The sequence below is a fragment of the Telopea speciosissima genome, chromosome 11 (genome assembly GCF_018873765.1).
Source record: "Telopea speciosissima isolate NSW1024214 ecotype Mountain lineage chromosome 11, Tspe_v1, whole genome shotgun sequence".
Taxonomy (NCBI): Eukaryota; Viridiplantae; Streptophyta; class Magnoliopsida; order Proteales; family Proteaceae; genus Telopea; species Telopea speciosissima.
In genome coordinates this window covers 51,843,247-51,867,269 of record NC_057926.1, presented here as the reverse complement: position 1 = coordinate 51,867,269, position 24,023 = coordinate 51,843,247, and the positions used below count along the sequence as shown (strand labels likewise).

The 24,023-nt window shown below is 37.1% G+C and overlaps 2 protein-coding genes across 2 annotated transcripts; both read left to right on the top strand.

Annotated features, from left to right (window-relative positions):
• Positions 1-2,721: 2,721 nt before the first annotated feature.
• Positions 2,722-12,068, top strand: LOC122645316 (protein RGF1 INDUCIBLE TRANSCRIPTION FACTOR 1-like). Its single transcript, XM_043838631.1, has 6 exons — positions 2,722-2,748; positions 3,476-3,559; positions 8,928-9,104; positions 9,995-10,069; positions 11,106-11,249; positions 11,895-12,068. Exons 1-6 carry the CDS (start codon positions 2,722-2,724, stop codon positions 12,066-12,068), a joined length of 681 nt encoding a protein of 226 aa, XP_043694566.1.
• Positions 12,069-16,186: 4,118 nt separating this feature from the next.
• On the top strand, positions 16,187-21,541 carry LOC122646728 (ubiquitin-conjugating enzyme E2 variant 1B-like). Its single transcript, XM_043840333.1, has 5 exons — positions 16,187-16,379; positions 19,952-20,091; positions 20,292-20,417; positions 20,495-20,621; positions 21,073-21,541. The coding sequence occupies exons 1-5, from the start codon at positions 16,352-16,354 to the stop codon at positions 21,129-21,131; spliced, it is 480 nt and encodes a 159-aa protein (XP_043696268.1). The 5' UTR covers positions 16,187-16,351; the 3' UTR covers positions 21,132-21,541.
• Positions 21,542-24,023: the final 2,482 nt, after the last annotated feature.

Sequence of the window (24,023 nt, the reverse complement as noted above, 5' to 3'; positions counted from 1 at the left end):
AGATATTAAATACTTTTAGGGGGTGTCTGTGAAATTTCTTTTTTTTTTTTTTTTTTTTTTGAGCTAAACTCAAAAAAATTTCGAACACCCATATATTGGGATAGTTTTTCATGTATATTTTTTTTTAAACGTTATGAATCGTTAAAGTTTTATACTGCCACATGGCAAACTCTGATTTAATTCAAAATTTGATAGATAATGAAGGAACCTAGTTAGTGCATAATATTTAGGCCTTAATTAATCTGCCACATGGTGGATATTAGGTCTGATCATCTAATATTATATGGTCTCCCTTTTATTATAACTTTAACAAAAACAAGAAAGAAAGAAAAAAAAGGAAAATAGATGGGTTTCGGATGGGATGGTTAGCTGGGCTTTAGATGGGTTTGAGCCAAGGTTTTAAAACCCGGGTTTCGAGGTTTCGATCAGTCAGAAATCGAGTTTGTCTCGGTTTTGACCATATCTCGGTCGAAATCTAGGATTTTTTCCCATTGATGGGGAAACCTAGGTTTCGACCCCAAAACAATGTTTTTTAGGTCTGATTTTTTACAGGTTGCCTACTTTTCACATTTTAAACACAATCCATGAATTACATTCATCAAAAAATCATTGAAAATAATACTTGTGGTTATTGACCCAAGTTTACTAACGTACGTGCTGATACAATACAGACAATAAAATGGTATTATAAATTTATAATTAGTTCACATAATTATAAAGTACTTGAACCATGAATAATACATTGAATCCAAATAAAACATTAAGATGCCCCTTTTTAATTTCATGTGGAGTTTCTTGGTGAGTCTAATCCACGAGCAGCGTACCACTGAAGATTGCGAAGCCGTTCCTCCAAATGCACAACATATGTATCCCATGACATGTTATGGGACCAATTGGTCTGATAGTCCATTACCGATTGGAAAAAGAAATGCACAGGGTTGGAATTTAATGTCAAACTCTTTATTGATCTCCCCAGCCCACCTGAGAAACTTTTTGTCATACAAGGAGATGCCTCCATAAAAACTGCTCTCCTCCTTGAAATGATCCTCTTTTCGAGATCTATGAACCCAAAAATAAAAAGGTAAATCAACAAAACAACACAGCATACAATTTAAACAATTACAATGGACGATAATAGAATAGAACTAGAGGAATACCAAGAACAGCTTCATTTCTCCCAAATATTTCTTCATCAGATCTTTTTCTTCATTTTGAACCAAAAATCTTTGGAAGGATGGACGATTTTGACCCATAATGGAATTTTAACTAAAAGAAATAAATAAATAAGAAGCAGAAGATGCAAAAATAAAGAATAGGAGAAGAAGATAGGAATAGAAGATAAGGCTATCATTGGTTTGAATGGGAAAAAGAAGGTAGGAGGAGTAGAAGATAAGGCTGTGTAGTATGGTTTTGCACCTAAAAGTAAAGATGCTTGGTCTGTGAATTATTGGCATCATGTTCAGTTCAGCTAAAACCAAGGAAAAAGCATACTATTTGGTCATGGTTTCAACCGTTTCAACCTGCTTTCGATTGAAACCGTCAGTTTCGATTGAAGCCAAATCGAAATGCTCGAAACCAGACTGAGTTAAGGGATTTTTAAAAGTTTCAATCCAACTCGTCTCAGAATCTGTCGAAACCGAGACAACTTGACGGTTTTGACAGGTTTCGATCGAATTCTTGATCACTGGTTTGAGCTGGGCATAAAGGGTTAAACATTGGTGAAGGATCGACCAATCACGCATCTAAGATAGAAACGGTATTTTTATCTGTTCATTTCCCGTCCGCTTTATTTCCCCAAGTTCCTCTAATAGAGGGTGTGGACCCCACCTGGGCAGGGGGTAGGATGGTCATTTCTGCCTCCTCTATTAGAGGAACTTGGGAAATGGACCCGCCCAAGAAATGGAGCAGATAAAGGTCTATAGAAATGTTGGTGAACATTCATCTTTTCACACCCTTACGTGACACATCTCAGCTAAGAGGATAACTATTAAATCTTAGGGGTGCTTTTCTCTGTACCGCAACGTAGGTTGTGTCCAGGCACATGGGGGTAGGCACAATTACCATCCTGCCCCCTAAGTGGCAGGCCCATGTGCCTGCGCACAGCTACGCTGCGGCATAGTAAACATTCTCCCTAAATCTTATGATGTTAACGTGGGTACCCCGCTCATAATTCTCATGACATGCACAACTGTCTCTGTGTAAGTCGTTACTGGACCATCATGTAAAACTCCCTACAAGGTATTCACTTATTCTTTGTGTCTCATACAAAAATTTCCTTGTTTGTTGATTCAATATAATAACATCTTAATATGACAAAGAATTCAAAACATGACAAATTGGACCAATGTTCATCATATGGTTTCCAAGTGCCATCTTAACTTACTAGCGTAGCCGTATTCGAGCCACAAAACTGAAAAAAAAAATGAGATATCGGAAGAAACTAATGAAATTCTATATAATATCGGTATTCGACAATTTTATACAGCATCCTTTACCTCACAAGCAAATGGATGTTCTTTAACTGACATAGAGATACATATTCTGTCCAAGTTCCGTAATATCGGTCTTAGATCAGGATCAGCTGAGACTTATCCCAATCTCGATTCTTGACTGATCAAATACCAATCCACTGATATGATCCAAGGGTAAAACCATAGAAAATTTTATTAAAAAGCAGAATCAAATCAGTTACGATCGGGATGAAGCTATCAGCTATGAATTATGATACTTGCGGATGAGGTAAAGCAGGTTCGTTTGGAATACAATTTAGGCTTAGACAATTTGCATATAATATAATTTATTTTGTATTGGGGATGGGTGTCTTATTTTTGTTTTGTGAGATGACTTGGTTAAATTATTATTGCTGGTTTAGGGCTAAGGTAGGTGTCCCACAATGTATATATTTCTTTTGTTTTATAAATAAAATTATGTAGGTTGCTTGAGTCTTGTGTTGGGTATGATGTCTTGTATTCCGTCGTATGGATTAGTGGGTTAATTCTGAAGGACCATTAAGAGACTTTAGGGTCTGAAGACCCTAAGGAAAAATTTTGTAGGGCTACATGGATATTTTCATAATTTGTGTTTATGTAAAATTTCACTATATATTTGTAGTGGGATGGTTTTCTATGTAATTGAGAGAGTGTGAGGATGAGTAACTATAACCCTATTTTCCATTGATAGTTATCGAAACAGATCTCATATCACCCTAGACTTAGGCAATTTTACTAAACCACGTAAATCCTTAGTACTTTAGTAGTATTGTGTGATTGTTGTTCGCAATTTTCACTATTTTCTACATTGTTTTATGTTCATATTTTTCTACACAATGAGGTCTACCAACTTAAAATAATTAAATTTCATTTTGGTACTCCACGAATTGACTATTCTTTTGTGATCTTTTCTAGCTCAGAATTTCAAACTCGAACTTCATTATTTTGACCTTATAGTTCTGAATCTTACAATGGAACTTTTACAGGCAGAGGGAATGAAAGGAGAAGAGCTTCTCCAAATAATGAGAGGGTGTGTGGAGTTTGAAATGGGTTACATGGAGTTTGAGAGGGTCTGCACCTCCTCATCTACAAGGATTTTGTCGTTCATTATGCTCCATCTGCCAGAAACTTCGCAATTCTAAGCTACATCTCTACAAGGAACTTCTCAATTCTTTAAGGAATCTCCATAAACGAACTGGTGGGTGATCACTGCGTCGATGGTGTTGTCTACCCGAAACTTGAGTTCAATTCGGACGTGTGCATTCTTTAGTATAATTGTTCAATTAGTTTGATTTCAATAGATTATCTTTTATAATGGACATCACCTAGTGGAAACACATAGTGGAAACACATCCCCTTGTTTCCACTAAATTCAGCATCAGCAGCGGTGAATTGAAAATGCCATAAAATGAATTGAATCAAAGAATGGGTCCTACCATTGCCTTGGTAATCCAAGGAGTTTTCTTTAAAAATGCAGAGATATATTGCAATGCCAAGAAAAAGAAGAAGAAAAAGAAGAAATCAAATTAATTTTCTCTCTAGATACATCTATGGTAAAATGTTTACAAAGCCTCCATTAACGCACTATCAATGCTTCAGTGTGATGCCGGCACCAAAATCTCCATGGTAAGTGTGCTAATAACAACCAATTGTCGGGTTGAAGCCTCAATTTGATGTTGGCACCAGAGCGCCACACAAGTCTTAAAAATGTGCTAACAACACCAAATTGCCGACTGCCAGTAGCCAATGACGCCTCTTTTGAGATCCTCCCATCTTGCCATTGAAGGACTGCAGAGATCTTCAATTTGACTTTGAATGATACATCATTGCATCTGATTGTACTGGTGGAGAGTAACCCCAACAGGTTCTTTTAAGGAAAAGAACGGAAACCATTTACAACTAGAAAAAAAAAACAAAAAGATAAATGTAAAGAATAGTTTGATTGATCTGTGAATATAAATGTATAGAATTGTTTCATTGATTTGTGGATCCTTTCCTTTGTTTTGAATTTTTTCTTTTTATAGACATCATTGGCAGTTCAAGTGGCCGGTTTCTGTAGTTAACAAGTAGTTTCATAACTACAGGGAAGCAAATCCTATAGCAGACTACTTGGCTAAACATGCGACGATTACTGGAGAGTCTGTGTCTAACCTTTCTTTTCCCAGTCATATTGAAGAGTTGCTGGGTCGTAATGCCATAGGCTTGCCTAGTTACAGATTTATGTAATGGGTTTGGGGAGATGGTTTGCCATCTCTGTTTGTAGTTGGGTTTTCTGGTTCTCTGTTTTCTTTTGGTTGAATTTTTAATGCAAGGATCTTTTAGCGAAAAAAGTAGTTTTATAACTATCCATTTCTTTGGGAATTGGTTATAATCACCCTACTCACTGTTCATCGGTCATTGACCATTTATCGGTCACTGCCAATCCATCAGTCACTGACATGACCATTTTTTGACTGTTTTGGTCATTAACCATTTTTTATCATGACCATTTTCTGTCCGTTTTTTAGTCATGACCATTTTTTGATCGTTTCCAGTCACTGACTAATAGGTCAATCTTGGTTGAAATAGATTTTGATCTATTTCTCTATTGACCAAAATAGACCAAAAATAGAGTGTAAACACCCGTGTTCTAAAAAAAACAGTTTTTTAAATTGAAATCGTTTTAGGTCAAATTTCTTAGGTTAGTCCACCCATGGAAGCTTCCATATACTCAACCACCTAATGTGCCATGGCTACTTGAAAAGATGATTTGACAAATCCAACCCTTGATTAAAAAGGGCATGATCTAGACTCTAGATTAGCTATATGCCATTTTTATTTTTATTCTTTTCTTGCAAAACTCAATAATTTACGTACACCATAAGTATCGGCATATTTTCACATTTAATTTTTTCCATTCAAATTTTCTTGCACAATGTTTTGAATCGTTAAAGCTTTATACTGCAAAACACTGATCGATTTAACTCAAAATTTTATAGATAAGGTAAGAACCTATTAGGCTATTAGCGTATAATATTTAAGCCTTAATAGATCCGTCACATGGCGAATATTAGGTTTGACCATCTAATATTCTATGATCCGGCAGGCTACTAACCGACTCCCTTTTATTATAACTTTAACCTAAAAAAATTAATGGAGAACGTTTCCTGTGTGGGACGCAAGGGCCTCCCCCAAAATTTTTTTTTTTTTTGATAGAAAAGAGCCTCGCTCATTCATAACAAGGACCAGAATGATCGCCCTACCTTCTATGTATGGTGAAAATGTCACCACTACTGTGCCACATCGTGCGCTCTCATTGGTGAAAAAATAACAATCATGTATCTAAGATGGAAACGTTGACGAATGTTCATTGATCTTTTCACATCTTTATGTGACACATGTCAGCCAAGACGATAGCTATGATGTGATCGTTGGCAATGCTACTCATAATTCTCATGACAAAAACCATCTGTGTAAGTAGTTACTGGACCATCATGTAAAACTTCCTACAAGACAAATACCTTTCTAATGAAAAGTTAGTAATAAGGTATTCACTTATTCTTTGTGTGTCATACAAAAATGTCCTTGTTTGTTGATTCAATATAATAACATTTTAATATAGCAAAGAATTCAAAACATGTCAAACTGGAACCATGTTCATCTATGGTTTCCAAGTGCCCATCGATCTTATCTTACCAGAAAAAGTAGCTCGAGCCATACAACAGAAAAAACATGAGATATTGGAGGAAACTAATGAAATTTTACCTAATTTGATGGTTAAAAAAAAGTTGTGCATATCACCCACATTAAACTAGCTCCTGTTCTGTCTATTTCTTTGTTTTTCTTTTGAAATTGAAATGATTTGAATTGATTGCAATGTTCCATTATATCTTATCATTGTTTATATGAATTTGAGAGTTATCTGTTATACGCCCCGCAAGTGAAATGGTCGACTACAAACGATGAGCTTGTCCCAAAGAATGTGAAATCGTCAAACTGGAACAACTTTTTATGATGAAGAGTGTGAACATGGAGCTCGAAGACCTTTTTTTCATATTATCACAATTTGATTGGGATAAGGTTTTCGTACGAGAACCTGATCGAACCATTTTTTGTAGGATGTTGGGTAATCTTATTTTAAGAGATCACGGCAACAGAGGGATATAAATGATTTATAATTAAATCTTCTATTTTTACTCAACTCCTCCCTTCTTCGTTTTTACTTCCAACTCTAACCTTAACAAACAATATTACTCCGCTTGATGGACTAGTTTCAGCACTACAAGTTGTGCCTAGTGCCACAGTGGTGGACAATTTAATTAGGCGTAGACAATTTGTATATTATATAATTCTTTTGTAATTGGGTGGGTGCCTTATTTTTGTTTTATGTGCTGAATTGTTTAAATTATTCTTGTTGGTGTTCCACTTTGTATATATTATTTTGTTTTATAATTAAATTATGTAGGGCTGTCTGGGTCCTGAGTTACGTGTCATGTCTTATATTCCGTTGTTTGGATTAGTGGGTTGATTATGAAGGACCCTTAAGAGATCGTAGGATTCGAAGAGTCCAAGTATAAATTTTGTAGGGCTACATGGATATTTCAGTAATTTGTATTTGTGTAGAGTTTTACTATATATTTATAGTGAGAGGTGTCAAGATGAGTAGTTGTAACCCTATTCTCCATAGATGATGAATCAGATCTCAAATAACCGTCGAGTTAGGTAATTTTATTGAACCACGTGAATCCTTGTATACTGTGTGATTGTTGTTTATGATTTTCACTCTTTTCTACATTGTTTTAAGTTCACATTATTTTCTACACTATGAGATCTTCTAACTTCAAATAATTATCAGTCAAGGCTCTCTAACACCATGTAATTGTATTGCTAAGTGCTAACTACTTCTTAATGTCCTACCAAAAAAGAAAAAACTACTTCTTAATGTAATTAAGAGGCAAGACGATGAGTAGAAATACATCAATGAAGTTTACTAAATTTAAATTTATCTTCAAAATTTTGATCGCATAGCACATTAAGGCGATGGCCACAGACACGTAGCAGAGTAAAAATATATGGCAAAGAAATGGAATAAAATATCCAATCACTTCATTGATATGCCAACCATTTCGCAAACAAACACTATTAGGCTAGTGAATTCTGTTCATGTGAGGAGTGATATGTAATAAATTCCCGCTCCTCTATTGTCATATTTCAAAGGGGGTTCTCTCATTTGCCTGAAATTGTACTCAGGGAATGTAGGGAATTCTCTCCCTTCTTTTAATTGTCCCTTGTCTGATTCCGAAAAATCCTTTAAGATAAAGGGTATAAAAGAAATTTTAAAATAAATAGAAAGTGACATATTGTTGTCATTGTCAAAAGGTGTCATTGTTTTCGGTAAATATGTAAAATGACATTATTTCTCTCATTGGAAAAATATTATGAGTTCTTTTATTTTAAAAAATTTTTAAAAAAGAATATAAAATTACAAAATTTTTGACATATTTCGAAAACCATCGAAACTAGACAGAATCGACCGTTTGATACCCGTATTGCAAAGTATCCTTCCACAATAGGTTTATGAATTTTATCTCAATCAATCAAATGAGCCTTGGATTCTTTAGTCAAAACAATAAAATCAACCGAAACCAAATCTTTCATTATTGGTTTAGTTTTGGATTCACTCATTCTCACACACAAACTAATAAAATTGGACCAATACCGCATCAAACTAACCAAAACCAAATCTTTCCTTATGGTTTATTTTCCGATTCACTCATTATCACAAGAAACCGATAAAATTGGACCAAAAACTGAACCAAACTGACGGATTGATACCCTTAGTCTAGCGATATCCTCTATACTACACCGATCATAAAAACCGTTCCTACATTTTAGAGGTACTCTTTAACAACCCCATTGAATATCTTGTCTCTTAATACACACCATGCTTGCGAATTTCCAACATGGGGTTGTGTAAAGAAAGTACTTTCTTATTAAGGAAATATTATTAAAGGAATCAATTAACCTAAGGGAAGTGGGCTTAAAAATTGGTTGTTCACTGAAGCAGCTAGATCTTGTTTATAGAGATTGCTATCTCAATCTTTCCAATTAAGTACTTAATTTACTTAATAAATCTTCACGATTTTGGAACTTGTGATTGATTAGTTATGGTAAGAACTAGATTTGGATCTCTCTTATGTTAGAATCTTCCATTTATTTCTACAAATTTCTCTGTGTACTCACTTCGATCAGATTCATGCACATATATAACTCATATCTATTACAGTTGAAAGAGGTCTCAACTCTCAAGAGAAATTAAAGGAACAGCCTTGGCTTATTATTAACCATAATTATGGTCCATCATTAACCATGAGCCCATATATGTCTATTTCTTCTTCTTCTTCTTCTTCTTAAAGATTTGATGATTAATGTGTGCTAATTGGTGATTAACTCTTGCAGGATAACTCCAGTGGTGTACCTGCATGGCTAAAGGTGTTGTGCAATGCGGAATTCTTTGAGCCTTGTAAGACCCACTTGGAGGCAAAGAAGAACGACTTGAATTTCTTCTGCATTGATTGCCACTGTTCTATGTGCTCACATTGTCTTCAGCATCACCTTGAGCACCAATATATCCAAGTATCTCTCTCTCTCTCTCTCTGAGCCTGACTTATGCTTCTCTTTTAACTGTCCCCCCTCCCCCCAAATTTCTTTGATTGATGAATTCAGATGGTGTTGAGAGGGTATCGAGAAGATCGAATAAGGGGTATTATCGATTTCGTACTATAGGGGTAAAGATTACTGATCATAGATGGGTGTACATTCTCTTAGATTTTTATATTTATGTTCCTCACATCATTTGAATTTTATAAGATCATATTTATATATTTCTTTTCCTAAATCCTAATCCATGATGCAAATACTAGAAACATTTAAATTTTTTCATAAATTAGTTCAGTAATCTAGCCTTAAAAAAATGCCTCTAGTTGGAGTATCTCTCTCCTCCCCCATATAATGTAAAAAAGAAAATGGGCAAGAGATCTCTATTTGGTTGCATGGTTTTTACACAAACGTCTAGGCCAATGGGTGAGCACGCCCTGGTACCTACCCAGGGGCAAAGACGTCTCACGGTGCCATGTGAGAGGGCGGAGAAAACACTACCAAATAGAAATTTTTTTCCCAAACGAAAAATACTCTTTTTTCCCATTGTGGGTGGGGTATCAAGAATCGACCCAATTTCCGTGTGCGCCCTACACACAATGAGGCACACAAAGACTGTCTTACCCCCGTTCGGGCAAGGCACTCGGGCAAGGGTAAGATGGTCTTTGCACATCCCGTTGTGCGTAGGGTGCACATGGAAATAGGGGCAGATGGAAGTAGAAGATCGGGGTATCAATGTTGTAGGTGCGACAAACATCATAAACTATTGCTATAAGGTTTAGTTGATTGCAAAAGACTTTTAAGGCATATAAATTATCATTATCATCATTATAATCTTTTCTTATTTCAACTTGTTTACTTGACTTTAGATACGGAGGTATATGTACCAACATGTCATCAACGTACAAGACCTGCGGAAGCTTTTCAGATGTTCAGGAATACAGGTTAATTTGCATAGTTTTAAATATCAGATTAGATTGGTTGGTTCAATTGGGGGTTTTCAAAGAGCACAAGGGCATAAAAGCTACATCTATAATTAAAATTTGGGAAAAAGAACTCTATCTAGGAATGTGGCTTACGCCAGCATTCCCATGAGTCTATCTCTCTCCTCTCCATATAAAAAGACACCTCTACCCCCCTTGTTTTGAGGAGAAGAGAGATAGACGACACATGGAAGTGCTGGTGTAATCCACACTCCGGGACAGAAAACTACTTCCCTTAAAAAAAATTGTTATACTTAGTTTTTTCGAATTCAATAGCTCATAATTTCTCTATCAAGTTTTCAAGAACCCATTTTTAGTAGTACTTGATAAGTATGTTACACCAAATTTACCTTCTAAAATCAAACACTTGACAATTTTACAATGAAAATTTTATTTAGATACTTTTTTTTAATGCAAATATAGATATATTTTTAGGTATACATTAATTATTCCAAAATCCTCTAAATATTATCAAAGTTGGATGTTTTAGATTAAATATTCTAATGCAATCAAATACCACCCTTTATGTTTGCATGCTTCTCCATGTATGTTCGTACACCTATGCGATAGTATGACAAGTACTACTATGTAGTCTCCCTTTTTCAATTATTTTAGAGTTCTGATTTATCACTTGGCAAACTCCCATTTGTGTTTAAATTTGATGTGTATGGAGGGGACCTAGGGATGTACATATCTACAAAATTTAGGCCCCGATTGAGCTACCACGTGATAGATATTTGGGTAACCCATGCCATTCCTTGTGAACCACCTAGGTAATGGATCCTTCTAATTATTTATTTTATGGGAGAATGTTCTCTGTGCTAGGGGCACAAGCTGCATCCAGACACATGAGGATAGGTGCAATGACCACCCTGCCCCCTTGAGTGGCAGACCCATGTATCTGAGCACAGCCTACGCTGCGGCACAGAGAACATGAGCCCTTATTTTATTTTTACTTTTTTTAACAAATTAATCATTCATGTGTTTGATCATACAGACATTTCAAACTAACAGGGCCAAAGTAGTGCTTTTAGAAAAGAGGCCCAGTTCTCAACAACAAAGTGGTACTACAAGTTATCGTTGTGTGAGCTGTGAAAGAACTCTCCAAGATGCAGCACTCTATTGTAGCATTCGGTGCAAGGTTAGTTTTTTAAAATTTAACAAATTTATTATTGTAAAAAAAAAAGGCGCATCTAGTGCACAAGAGCCCTCATTAGAGGCTCTCGACACTGCAGTGTTTGGGAAGCATTTAACCCCACATCGCAGAGAGATTGTTTCTCAACTAAGTTGCAATAGAACAACCTTACTGTTGTGTCGAGGTTTGTCCATAACAAATTTATTAACAGAAAATCGAGTTGAAGTTAGATCGAGCTCGTCTGCGGCCTGGGGTTGAGCGGCCATCGTATTGCGCTCAACTCCCAGGCTGCCACGTGGATTTCATGCCGATCCAATGGTTGGTAGACAAGATCCTTAGCGGCCTATCATTTTTTAAATTTTGAGTGGCACGTCCTGGCATTTTTTAAATTTTGAACGGTGGCCTGACATTTTTGAAATTTGAGTGGCAATTTTGAATTTTGAATTAAGCTCGTTTACTAACCATTTGATCGGCATAAAATCCACGTGACGGCCTGTGAGTTAAGCGCAGCACGATGGGCGCTCAACCCCAAGCCGCAGATGAGCCGAATCCGTTGAAGTTTCAGGTGGAAAGGCCAAGGGTTTCTAGTTTCCTTGATGAAAGAATATTGCCACAACTAATCTCACTAGTGCTTGGTTTTTAACCTTCCAGGTTGCTGAAATATATGGTGATAAAACTCCAGTCATGGTGGATGAAAATGGTGAAGGGGAGGAGACTACCAAAGATGAGGAAAAGAGAGACACCATTTCACCCTCAGAGAAGAAGGAGAAGAGACCTAACTCACGCAAGAGAAAGGGATCACCCAGCAGGGCCCCTCAGTTTTGAGTTGAATGGTAAGTAGGTGATTGGCAAATGAAGTGATTTTTCGATATTAGAGATGCCAGACCACATCATCTGTTTTATTCTTCTTTCCATATACTTTAGTTACTACCTAATTTCTTCCGTACAATCGTTCTTGACCTCCAATACCTTTAATTTCAGTTGTTAATTTTAACTTTTTTAAATTAAGAACCAATAACTACTTTACTTTTCGTATCCTTATTCATAACAAATGTTTCTTTTCTTTCTTCCCTCCAGGGAAAATATCGACTTGAGGGAGAGATGGACATCGCAGTTTTAGGTATCGGTTTTGGTATCGGATTATTGAAAAAACCTAATCTGTATCGATGGTTGGAAATACCGATTCTAGGGCGATTCTGTATCGCTAGATTTGTACCGATGAAGGGTGGTGAACAAACCATTTTCCTTGAAAATCAGACAAATCTGTCTGACATTAGCCGATCCAGATCGAAATCGACGGAGACCATTCCTTTATCCGATACAGATTCTTAAAACAGTGATGGAGATACTTCCCATGTTTGTTTGATTACATAAATAACTGTTATCCCTTTTGTTAAGATAGTCTTGCCTGAATCAAGAGACCTCCCATAAGAAAGAAAAACCTTACATGTAGTATCCATGCTTGTCACTTCAGCCATGAGATAGACAGGTCGTATATATGAAATGACAATCCACAATTATGCTTTATCATTTGCAAGGAGGATTGTATTCTTCACCACTCTCTCTCTTTGCGTACCATTCTTTAGTGACCAATGTTAATGTCACTTAAATTGTTCTCTGTATTGGGGGCACAGACCGACTACACCCAAACACATGGGGGTGACGATATGATTGTCTTACCCCTCTGAATGATGAAAATACCTCTTCCATATGTTTAGGCGTAACTTCGGCTCAGACAAAGAGAACATCGATCCTATACATACAATGAGGAAAAAAATTAAAAAAAAAGCACCACAAGGCCGGCCTAGTGACCAACCTCCTAATCACATCATTTTGTATGGAACAGGCAATACTGTCAACTTATTTGATTAGGTTTCTAAACCACTTTATTTATTTATTTATTATAACAACTTGATGTATTTTTCTTTAAAGAGAAAGTTCTATGTGATGATGACCTGTGGGGGAGTGTACCCCTTGCACCCAGACACATGGGGGTTTACATAACCCTAATGATAATTAATTTAAAGAAAATGTTTTAGTAATCAAAGTTGTTTTTTTTTTTTTTTTTTTTTGTCATTTTAGTGTAACAATGTTCTTGGTCAGTTCATGCTATTCCAAAGGGTAGTTGATCTATTCAACTCTAGCTCAATATCATTTGTTTAAGAAACAAGTGTAACTCTTAGGTGTATGTGGTTGTTGCTTCTACCACGTCACCCCAATTTCTTCAGTTTTTGTGATTTTCAGGTCAGCTATGTAGGATTCCACCTCTTCTATACAAGTCATCTATCCAACATTTGTTTTGTTGGGTTTATCTCCACATATTTCGCTCTCAAGAGCCAAATGGAGCATGCATGAAGGAGTCGTATATATGTTTCTTCTATTTAATATAATCTTTTATTTTTATTTTTATTTTTATTTTATGTGGAACTCTATGTATTCTTCTATCCATAGACTACATTGAATGTACATATATAAATAGTTTTTATCTAGAACATAACCCTAGTCAGGATGACTCAGTCAATGGCATGTGAGATCGGATCAATTTCAACTTTTTGGTTTTGGATACCAGATATCCATACCTTGTGTTTATCATGCTATCTATCATGTTAAGTCTTTTGTTTTTCTTTATTTGGCGTTGGGTGTACATGAATGAATAACCTATTTTCTATCCAAAAAAAAAAATTTCTATAAAAAAAAACAAACCAAAGAATGTACATAAATAGTTAAATGTCAAAAGTGTATAATTTTATCATCTGTCACACCTTATGGATGAGTAGATAAGCAATTGCCTTCCCTTGGGATAGACTAGGGGTGTCAAAAGCTGGCCCGCATCAATAGGTGTGATCCAAATTGATTGATAAAAGCCCGAAATCAGATCCTCCGCTAGTAAATGGCCTCGAGTCGGGTTTAGATTGATTAATATTTGGTTGTTCTTGGTATTTGGTTGTAGCCTGATGTGCAGCCAATCGGGACCCACTGGCATGGGTAATCGACCAAGTAAAGCTTGTTTATAGCCTACTCAGCCAAATTAGTATGAAGCCTAGTATAAATCGGTAGCTTATAAATCAAATATAAATGTGTCCCTGCTTGGCCTATGAGACCCAATTAACTAAGTGGTGCAATAACAGTGTGAGGCCTTAAATTAATGGGGATCGATTAGGTCTAACCTAAATGATTGGGCCACACCGATTGACACCCTAGGATAGACTCTAGAAAAGTGTTAAAACTCAGAATTGAACATTATATCGGTTTTCATCTATTTTGACTTAATTTCCATGCGAATCAGTTAGAGGGTGGAACTTAGTGCAAAGGTTAAGGTTGCTCCATTGTGACCAAGTGGTCACGAGTTCGAGTTTCTGGAAACAGTCTCTCCACGAAGTGAGGATAAGGCTGCATACATTATGACCCTCCCCAAACCTCGTAGTGACGGGAACCTCGTGCATTGAATACACGCTTTTTTCTCATTCGAATCAGTTATGTTAGAAATCAGCTAGTATCATCTCCATTTGAAGAAAATGGAATTGAAAAGAATGATAGATCTCTTCATATATGAAAGGGTAGAAGATCACTGTCAGACTGTGTGGCCTATTTATTAATGGACATAATAAATAGTATAGGACAGTTTAAAATTTTCTAAAATTGGACCCCAACTAGTTCTAAGGATTGCCAATGGTGAGTCTAAATGGTGTTAAATGATCTAGTCACCTAATTAGAAGCTAAGCTAGAATTTTAATGACCCTAATAAATCACAAGGAATCGGAATTGGATCGGTTGAATTGTTCGGCTTAAATCGGGATTAATCTCGTAATTGAATTGGATCAGTCAAATCTATTAACTCAGTATCAACTGAGACTAATCCCATTTCCAGTTGATTTGAACCGCCCGATTCAAACTGTTTTTCTAGGGTTCAGGTCAATTCCAATTGAGTCGAAATTCAGCTGATTCAATTGGGTTGTCAAATGCTATCCCACATTGTTTGGCCGTATAGGCCTGACCGATTAAAGCCCTACATAGGACTGACTGATTAGTAAATGGCTTGGTGCAAGGCCAAGCCTGATTGTGGAAAGTGTCGGTAACAATGATTGGTTATAGCCTGAGAGCACTTGATTGAGATCAACCGGCATCCGTTTAAGCCCATTTAGTAGGATTATAACTTGTTAAGGCACAATTTATAGCCCAATTAACCAATCAGACTGTGTTATAGTTCGATTATGGACTAATAATTGACTAATCAAATAGAAACGTGTCCATGTCCAACTATCTAAATGGTCGATAGAATCTTAAATTAATGGGAACTGATTAAACCCAATTGGAGCTAACCGGATCCATACCCGATTAAACCCGATTGAAGCGGTGCCCTAAATCATGGACCCATTTGGCATTTCAATAGATAGTCTAAATATTAGCGGAATTTTTATCTCCAATTTTGACACCCTCCAATACCTCACATGGAAGCTGAAATGACTACTTACAGTGTGTAAGTAGTCATTTCAGCTCCCAATATGAGGGATTGGAGGGGGAATTGGAGGGTGTCAGAATTGGAGGGGATGAAGGCAAAAGTCAAAAAGATACTAAAGCCACATTATCAAAAAATTATTGAAAATTCCTTTTCTTCTCTCATGATTGGTTGCATAATAGTGAAAATCCCTAGTAATAGAGTTTAGTGGAGGTGTATCGTGATGAGATCATAGCCATCCAACGATTAGATTCGCTGTTACATAGTGAGCATCAATTCCCCACAGCGATTTTCTCCTGGTGCTACCTTCAACGGTTCTGATTAAATTAGTGCTACGTGGAAGCAAAACAGAGAGTGGTTGTTCAGATAAAAGAATCTGATTAACCAAATCTAAGGCTTCATCACCTTTTTCTTGAGACTTGTGATTGGTAGTTAGGCGGATTACTTTCTGTATCTGTCAGAGAGCTTTTCATTTTTTCTCCGGCCGTTCCCAATCGACCCAACTGTTTCCTGATCTCCCTCAATCTCTCGCTCTCGCTCTCTCTCTCTCTTAGATTCTCTGGATTTCTCTTTGTTTCCTTTCTCTCTCTTCAGCTCTCGATTGCTGAAGACAGAGAGAAACCCTAGCTCTGTTCCGCGTCGCTGCAGTGAAATGGGCTCTGAAGGATCGTCGGTCGTAGGTAACTTAAGAAACAAGAAACCCTTGTTTCTTCTCTTTCAACTTCATTTTCTCTTTGATTTATTGCTTTTGCTATATATTTCTCTAGTAACTGTAACACTGATGAAATTCTAGTCTCAGTCTGTGCTGCTGCTTGTTAACTGGATGTTTATGGTTTTCTGTCTGCCTTTGTCTGTGGACTGAGATGTTTAACGATTTCTGAAATTAGATTTCGGATTCAGTGGAGTCGAATGATTGTTTGAAGTCAATTGGGTGATACAGATTTAAGACTAGTTGAGATCTTGAAAGTCTCCTTTAGTTCTTTCCTTTGTTCTGGGTAATCATGCAACCGTAATAATGTGTGCAGATTGAACTGAAAATATAGGTTGTTTATTCAATTTTAGCTGTTAGGAACATCCAAAGAACTATTTTTTTTCCTTAAATATTTCTGTTCTTGGGGATTGATAGTGTTGTGAAAGGACTTCTTTCTTTTTTTCGGTAAACCTCCCTCTCCCCTGCCCCCACCCCCACCCCCACCCCCACCCCCACCCCCAGTGAGGCATCACTGGAACTCAAGTCTATGCTATCAACACCTGGAGACTTTACCACTGGGCCAAGGGGTGTGAAACGCCTTGAGAGTTCACAGAGGGTACACTACTTTGTTTGTGAACCGCGGGTCTTAGTGAGCTTTGGATGAGAGGTGCCAACAAATGTCTATAGATTTTGATCCTGTTGTGGGTTGTTAGTTTGATTAACTGGAAATATGTCTCAAAATTTTATTTTGGGGCTACAAATAGGAGATGATAAGGATCTAGTTTTTCAAAGCTTTAATATGTTTAGTACTCGGGGTCCTGTGAGTAATAAGTAGTTAGCCTTGTCATGTAAAATATGTGAATGATAGACTAACTTGGTGTTATTTTTCAACCTTAACTAGATGTATGAAAAGAAATATATCCCATTGACTAGATGTATAAAAAAAAAAGTAATCTGAAACACACATTTGCTTTTATCATGAAGAGGTAATAAGTGGTATTTATTAAATTTTGGTATAGAATAGGCTTGCCTAACTGACCATACTCCTGAATCCTAATCCTCATGCCTTTTCAAGTTCGCTGATGAATTAATGGATCTAAGCCACTAAGGGCTTATTATATGAGTGCATCTTGTTTAGAGAGGAATATCCTCCTTGTCACCTGCAATGCAGTTGAGTGAGATGTTTTTGAAGTATCTTCTGATGTAAAAGATGGAATTGAAGAGTGACATGGTCTGATGAGTGTAACAGCAAAAGTGGTAAAAGAATTCTTATTTCTTAGTACTGGATTTTGAGATTCAAAGCAGAGAGGAGGATGGAGACGTTTTGGTGAGGAGTATAATCCATGAGAGCATTCAGTGTGTGCATATGTATTTGTGTTTGTTCATGTGTGTGTATGTGTGTTTTTGCACATTTGTTAGTGTGAGCATGCTTTTTGTACACTTGTAATTGTTTATGCAAGATTTATGTATTTACCTAAAGCGGGAAAAAATTATGCTTTGGGTAAGGCTTCACCATTTTGGAGTTGACGTATTTTACATTTTTACTGGCATCTCTACTACTACAGCTGGTGCTCATGGTTCTTATTAACTTCAAATTGGTGGATGAGATGGTCTGGATTCTAAAACTTGTTTTTAGTTTCTTTAAGAAAATCAAGGGAGTAAATTTATATTTTAATGAACAAGTGCCAATCTGTGAGTTTGAGAGTTACAGATTTGTATTGCACGTCGAGGAATTTTTGAAGATTTGTATTGCACGTCAGATTACCTTAAATAAGAACCGAGCCATGTGAAGCTCTTGAAGACCACCAATAAAGAGATTGTATGATTTTGTTTTCAAATATATTTATTTCATTTCTTCATTGAGCTTTGGGGGTCTGAGTTGCCAGGTCATGACATAACCTGAAGGAGGTCCCCCAATAAAGTTTCTTGGTTTTCCAGTTTCAATTGGTATGATTTCAACAGATTATCTGTTATATGTTACATTCAATAAAGTTGTTTTTTTGAAAATAAAAATATGAAAAATCGGTGTGTTTCTTTTCTTTTTTTTCCTAGATCATGATCATTGCATTCTGAGGTTACTTTATGAAATGTACAAAATGCTCGTTGCTTGGATCTGCTTCGTGATAGCCCTCTTCCCATACTTATATGTTGAACTTTTGTACCTTTAATTGGCCTAGGAACATGGTACTTCTATCATATAGCCTGCATGTGTTGGTCAACACATTGTCATTCTGCCTTTTATTTTTAATTTCTCAATCCTTGTCCTACGGCTCTCTGATGACTGTTATCTTTGACTCACCTTTGTAACTGGGTATTTATTTTCGATTTTTTTTTTCACCTGCACCCTTTGGCATGAAACAAATTCATTGGAATGATTAGCTCTGTTTGGAGAGTGTAATTTGTGAGTCAGCTTTCTAATTGGTTATTTATTTTTCAATTTTTTTCACCCACAGCGCTTGGCAAGAAAGAAAATCATCAGAATGATTAACTCCTTATTTGATCTTCCTTTATATCCGTAAATGAAATGGCATGATCACAAACTGTTGCAGCCCTAAAATACTTGCTTTTTTATTATCATTATTTTTTGATAGACACATATTTGCTTTTGATTATTCAAGCACAGACAATGTTTTCTTTGATGTATTAAATATTTTTTCTTGTTGAATGGATGGACTGTCAATTGGATTGAATTAATTTGATCTAGTTGTGAGTTCACAAAGTTCTCATTCCATATAGTTAAAGTATTCGTACCTTTCCTTCATAATCAGTCTCGATTCTCCATGTAATCTCTTTTTCAGCTCCTCAGATGGGGTATTATGCTTATGCTTGTCAGTTCTTGGCATGATATGCAGCCTGTTGGAATTTTTATCGTCTGTGGTTCCTGACCGGTGCAGTTCCCTAGTGCCTCTCACAAGAGGAGGGTGGACCCCACCCGGACAGAGTGTTCGGTCAGGTGCCCCAGGTGGGTCCCACCCCCTCTTGTGAGAGGCACTAGGGAACCGCACCGGTCAGGGAACCGCAGACGATATAAATCCAGCCTGTTGATAAAACTCTATAATGAATGCTTGGTCAATAGGATGCTAGACTTTGCTATAAGAGAGACCAAACTGGCATTTATATCGTCCATTTCTATACTTTTTTTTTTATGTCAGACGTGCTATGATTTAACTATACTACTTAATGCTTTATTTGACATTCAAAATTGTCTTCATTTATTCAGGATATTGCTGAAAATAATATTAAGTTTTTCAAAATTCTTTTCCAAACAAGGGCATTAAGCATGGTCAATGGTCATCCAGTTTGTTTTCCAAATTTGGAAATTGTAAATTGATCTAGGTAGCTACTTTAGCCGGTTTGTGCAGGTTCCTTGGTACCTGTAATTCCCTGGATATGCACCATGGTGAGACACCTAATGTACCTCCTAGACTTGCTTCCTTTTGAGTTATGAGTCAATAAATGTGTATAGGAGCTTTCCATGGTTTTCAGTTTCATGTTTTGTATGTTTTATAGATGGGAAAAGGGAATTCAATATGTAACTGAATATTGCTCGCTTACTTGCAGTTCCGAGAAACTTCAGACTGTTGGAAGAACTCGAGCGGGGGGAAAAGGGAATCGGAGATGGAACTGTCAGTTATGGAATGGATGACGCTGATGACATATTAATGCAGTCATGGACTGGGACCATCATTGGTCCTCCCAATGTAGGTTTTTTTTTTTAATCCTTACAATTCTGTGTATCCATTTTTAAATCCAATAGTAAGCTTTTATGATTTGTCAAGATTCTTGGAACTTGGGATTTACATATTTTACACGTTTTTTCTATAGTATTTATGCCTTTCCCTCTTTCATGCTGGAGAAAGAAACTAGAATTTATGTTTTACTTATTCCTGTTGCATATCAGACTGTTCACGAGGGGCGCATCTACCAGTTGAAACTTTTCTGCGATAAAGATTACCCAGATAATCCACCAACTGTGAGATTCCAAACACGGATTAACATGACCTGTGTGAACCAGGAAACTGGAATGGTAGGTACTGCTACTCACAAGATAGTATCTTGTTAAGCATTTTGGCTTTCTTATCTTATGTACCACTTGTTTAACAGGTTGAACCCAGTCAGTTTCCAATGCTTGCTGATTGGCAGAGGGAATGCACAATGGAGGACGTACTTACCCAGTTGAAGAAGGAAATGATGTCTCCTCAGAATCGGAAACTAGCCCAGCCTCCTGAAGGTGAGACCCATGTGTCTTCACCTCTCTGACAGTCTTTTAAGTTCTTAAGGGACGAGACTACTAATCTAGGGTTAGCTTCCCCCACAATTGATGTGCTTGACTGATTCTTCAATTCTGCGATTATGGGCCATGCCAAATCTGAAATGCTGCTTAAAAGACAAACCAATTGGATCATCTTAACCAGATGAAAGGGGTGGTGGCTGGTCCTTAATTGTATAAAACTTGCATAAAGCAGGAAGCTGGGTCAGGGTGGATGGTTAGAGTGATCTTATTGGTGGGGATCTAAGATCATGGCCCTCAATTTAATGGGTAGGATCAGTCAATCGTTGGGGCTTATTATATTTCATACTAGGTAATTAAAGCATCCTCTTTGTTTAGACTTGTGGAGGTATTTCATCTTTTATTATTTGGGAATGTGGAGTTGCAAATGTGCTGAAACATATTTTTGCAGGCAATGAAGAGCAAAGAGCAGACCCAAAGGGATTGGTGCTGAGATGTTGCATTCTCTAAATAAAGTGAAACGAACAATGACAGTAATGTATATAATCTCCATGTAGATGGCCTTCTGGCTGGGGATTTTTCCTTCAAATTTTTGTTTGTGTGTAAAGTAGGCTGGACAAATTAGACCAAAGCAATCCAACATCTTGGGATTGCTTGATATTAAAGTTTACTTCCTGAATATCAACCAAGTAGAGTACATATGTTGCATGGTACAAATTACATGTAGGGGTGATGCAGCCAATCCAGACCATGCATTTGGCGGTTGAGGTTCCTGATTGAAACATGCTTTTGTGATGCAGCGAGCCATTGATTATCTCCACAGGTCCTCCATTCACAAGGAGGATCAAGGCATCTCATGGGGTTTTTAAGAAGTATACTGATGACTAATATGTATTGGACTGTTGAACTTGTATTTGTAATTTTGTAATTTTAGATTGTTTTCACAGTTTCATGGTTGAGAGTTAAGACTTGGAGGGGGCCATCTGATATGAAACATATCTTTTCTCTTCTTTTTTTATGGACCCATTTCTCTCTTGTTGCAGCCCAAATAATAGCCTTTCGAGTATTTTGTTGCAGATCAAGTGTACCTTCACACACTGAACTAAGAATTTCCTCACCCACCACTTTTATCGCAGTTGGATGGGGGCGTCTTGGGCAGTGTAGAGGTATTTTGGACTTAGCACTAGAGAGGTGGAATAATTATGACCATCGTTTCTGGTGGCATCTCTTCACCTTGGGTGAAAAACTCTCCTTTTCTCTGCAAGTACTTGGTAAGTTGTGGCACAATATGGCAACAGATTTTGTCCACTGGAGTAGAGCCAGTCCAGCAAGCTCTCTGTTAGTCCAGATTTCTACAGTTTTTGCTCCCAATGGCATTGTTCTGATGAGTACTTGCTTGATACCCCTGGCTTCAGTCTCTTGTACAGAACCTGTATATCCAAATTCCATATCATAGCAGCTGCATATATGTTGCCTATATAATCATAATTGAGACCCATCCAACCTCATGCATTTTAGGAATGTAGATCTTGCATGAACAATTGGTTAGGTTTTCTTCAAGGTTTTGTTATTGTACTATTCATGGTTCTGGGGTGCCATTACTATGGACACTGGAATTCAAAATGGTTGAATCCGGTTTCACTAGAATGATCAATACCAAAATATAGAAATGATACAATTCGTTAGGCTGTAATGCAATTACGGAAAGTTCTATTCAAAGGAGAACTCTAAATGTGAAAGGAGGTTTTTGCTATCCAAAAACTCTCTGCTGTTAAACCATTTAGTTCTTCTTGGAATGTGAGTCTTCTGTCTACTCTATTTCCTTCATCTCTAGTCCGAAACCATCAATATTCCTCTTTCTTAGGGTCCTGAACTCCTGATCATTGGTGGTGTCAGTTATCTCGAACTGGACAGTTTACCACCAAACTGGCTGTTGGGTACCTCCTCAAGATCAAAAGTAATCCTCCCCATACCAGTGGATTACACAACCTCTCCCCGGCGCCTCAATGGTGGAGTTTCTTTTGAAAATTGGGTATTCATCTCAAATTCAAGATTTTTTTTTGGAGGGTCTTTAATAATGGGATACCTGTTAGAGAATCTTAGGTAAATGGATTAACCTAAACATGTGGTATCCTTTCTATAACACACACCAGGAATCTATTTGGCATTTTCTTTTCACGTATGACTTTGCCAAAAGGATCTAGTTTGTAGGTCCTTTAGGATTAATATTTGAAAGATTATCTGCAAATGGGTTTTTAGTGTGATCACAATCACTTCCTACTTCATTTGGAAGCACAGGATTGCCCTGGCCCTGGATCCAAAAGAGATTTTAGACAATGTCAATCGATAGATTGCTGATTTGAACTTATCCCTATTCAAGAATGAATGAGGGTTTGGATTAATTAACCAGACATTGTGATAATGTTTCTATCATAATGTTTCTATCTCTTGCTTATCTTTTGATATTGCTTAGCCCAAATATGTTTAGTCCAATTACAACAGAGGAAGAGATGCGAAATGGATTCGTCACGAGAACTACACAGAAGACAAGTAGGCTCGACTGAGATTCATTTCGAGGGTAGCTTTGACTGGTAATCCTGCATTTAAAATGAGCAAAAAGAACATTTTAATTCCCGAGTCCTGCATTTAAACTTCCAAAAATATCGCCACCATATAGAAAAAGTGGGGCAAAAGGGAGATGGGGATCGAATGAATTTAATAGCACTTTGAGTGGAGAATAAACCTTTCTTAGCTAGATATCGAGCATGACCATTGATCCTCTTGACTAGAGATAGGAATTCAAAACGCTACTGATGTTCCAGGATAGACGAGAGATAGAGTCACTTCCACAAGAGATTGGATTGAGCATGAACAAAATTAAAGGGAAGAGTGGGAGAGAGCAACTAGGGATCGATGGGATTCAAGGATCAAACCAGAACTGGGCCTTATTATCATTACCAATTTTGAGGTAGACCATTTGTTTTAGAAGAGGTATAATTGAGGCTAAGCTATTTTAAGACTATGATCTCTTTTAGATGTAACCTTTGGATTAAAAATAGATGTGTTAAGGAAAAGATTTGGCTTTATTAGATTGAGTACATACACTAGATTCCTCATTTAGGAGCCGCCATCCAAACTTAGATGGTTACGATGTCAATCAAGATACGAAATGGGACCCTTTTGGAATTGGCCTGCTGTTTGCGTGATAAAAGAAAAAAAAGGCTCATGTTCTCTGTGCCGCAGAGCAAGCTGCGCCCAAACACATGGGCCTGCCACTCAGGGGGACAGGGTGATCATTGCGCCCACCCACATGTGTCTGGCGCACCCGGCACAGACAACATTCTCCCTAAACAAAACGAAACGAAACGAAATGAAACCATGGGAGAGATGAGATTGCGTCCG

Bases quoted from the DNA above. Each gene is read 5' to 3' on its own strand.
- LOC122645316 (XM_043838631.1), top strand. From the start codon at position 2,722: ATGATACTTGCGGATGAGGTAAAGCAG. The intron at 9,105-9,994 runs GTATCTCTCTCT...ACTTGACTTTAG, and splicing joins TTGAGCACCAATATATCCAA to ATACGGAGGTATATGTACCA. The intron at 11,250-11,894 runs GTTAGTTTTTTA...TTAACCTTCCAG, and splicing joins ATTGTAGCATTCGGTGCAAG to GTTGCTGAAATATATGGTGA.
- LOC122646728 (XM_043840333.1), top strand. From the start codon at position 16,352: ATGGGCTCTGAAGGATCGTCGGTCGTAG. The intron at 20,092-20,291 runs GTAGGTTTTTTT...GTTGCATATCAG, and splicing joins CCATCATTGGTCCTCCCAAT to ACTGTTCACGAGGGGCGCAT. The intron at 20,622-21,072 runs GTGAGACCCATG...ATATTTTTGCAG, and splicing joins ACTAGCCCAGCCTCCTGAAG to GCAATGAAGAGCAAAGAGCA.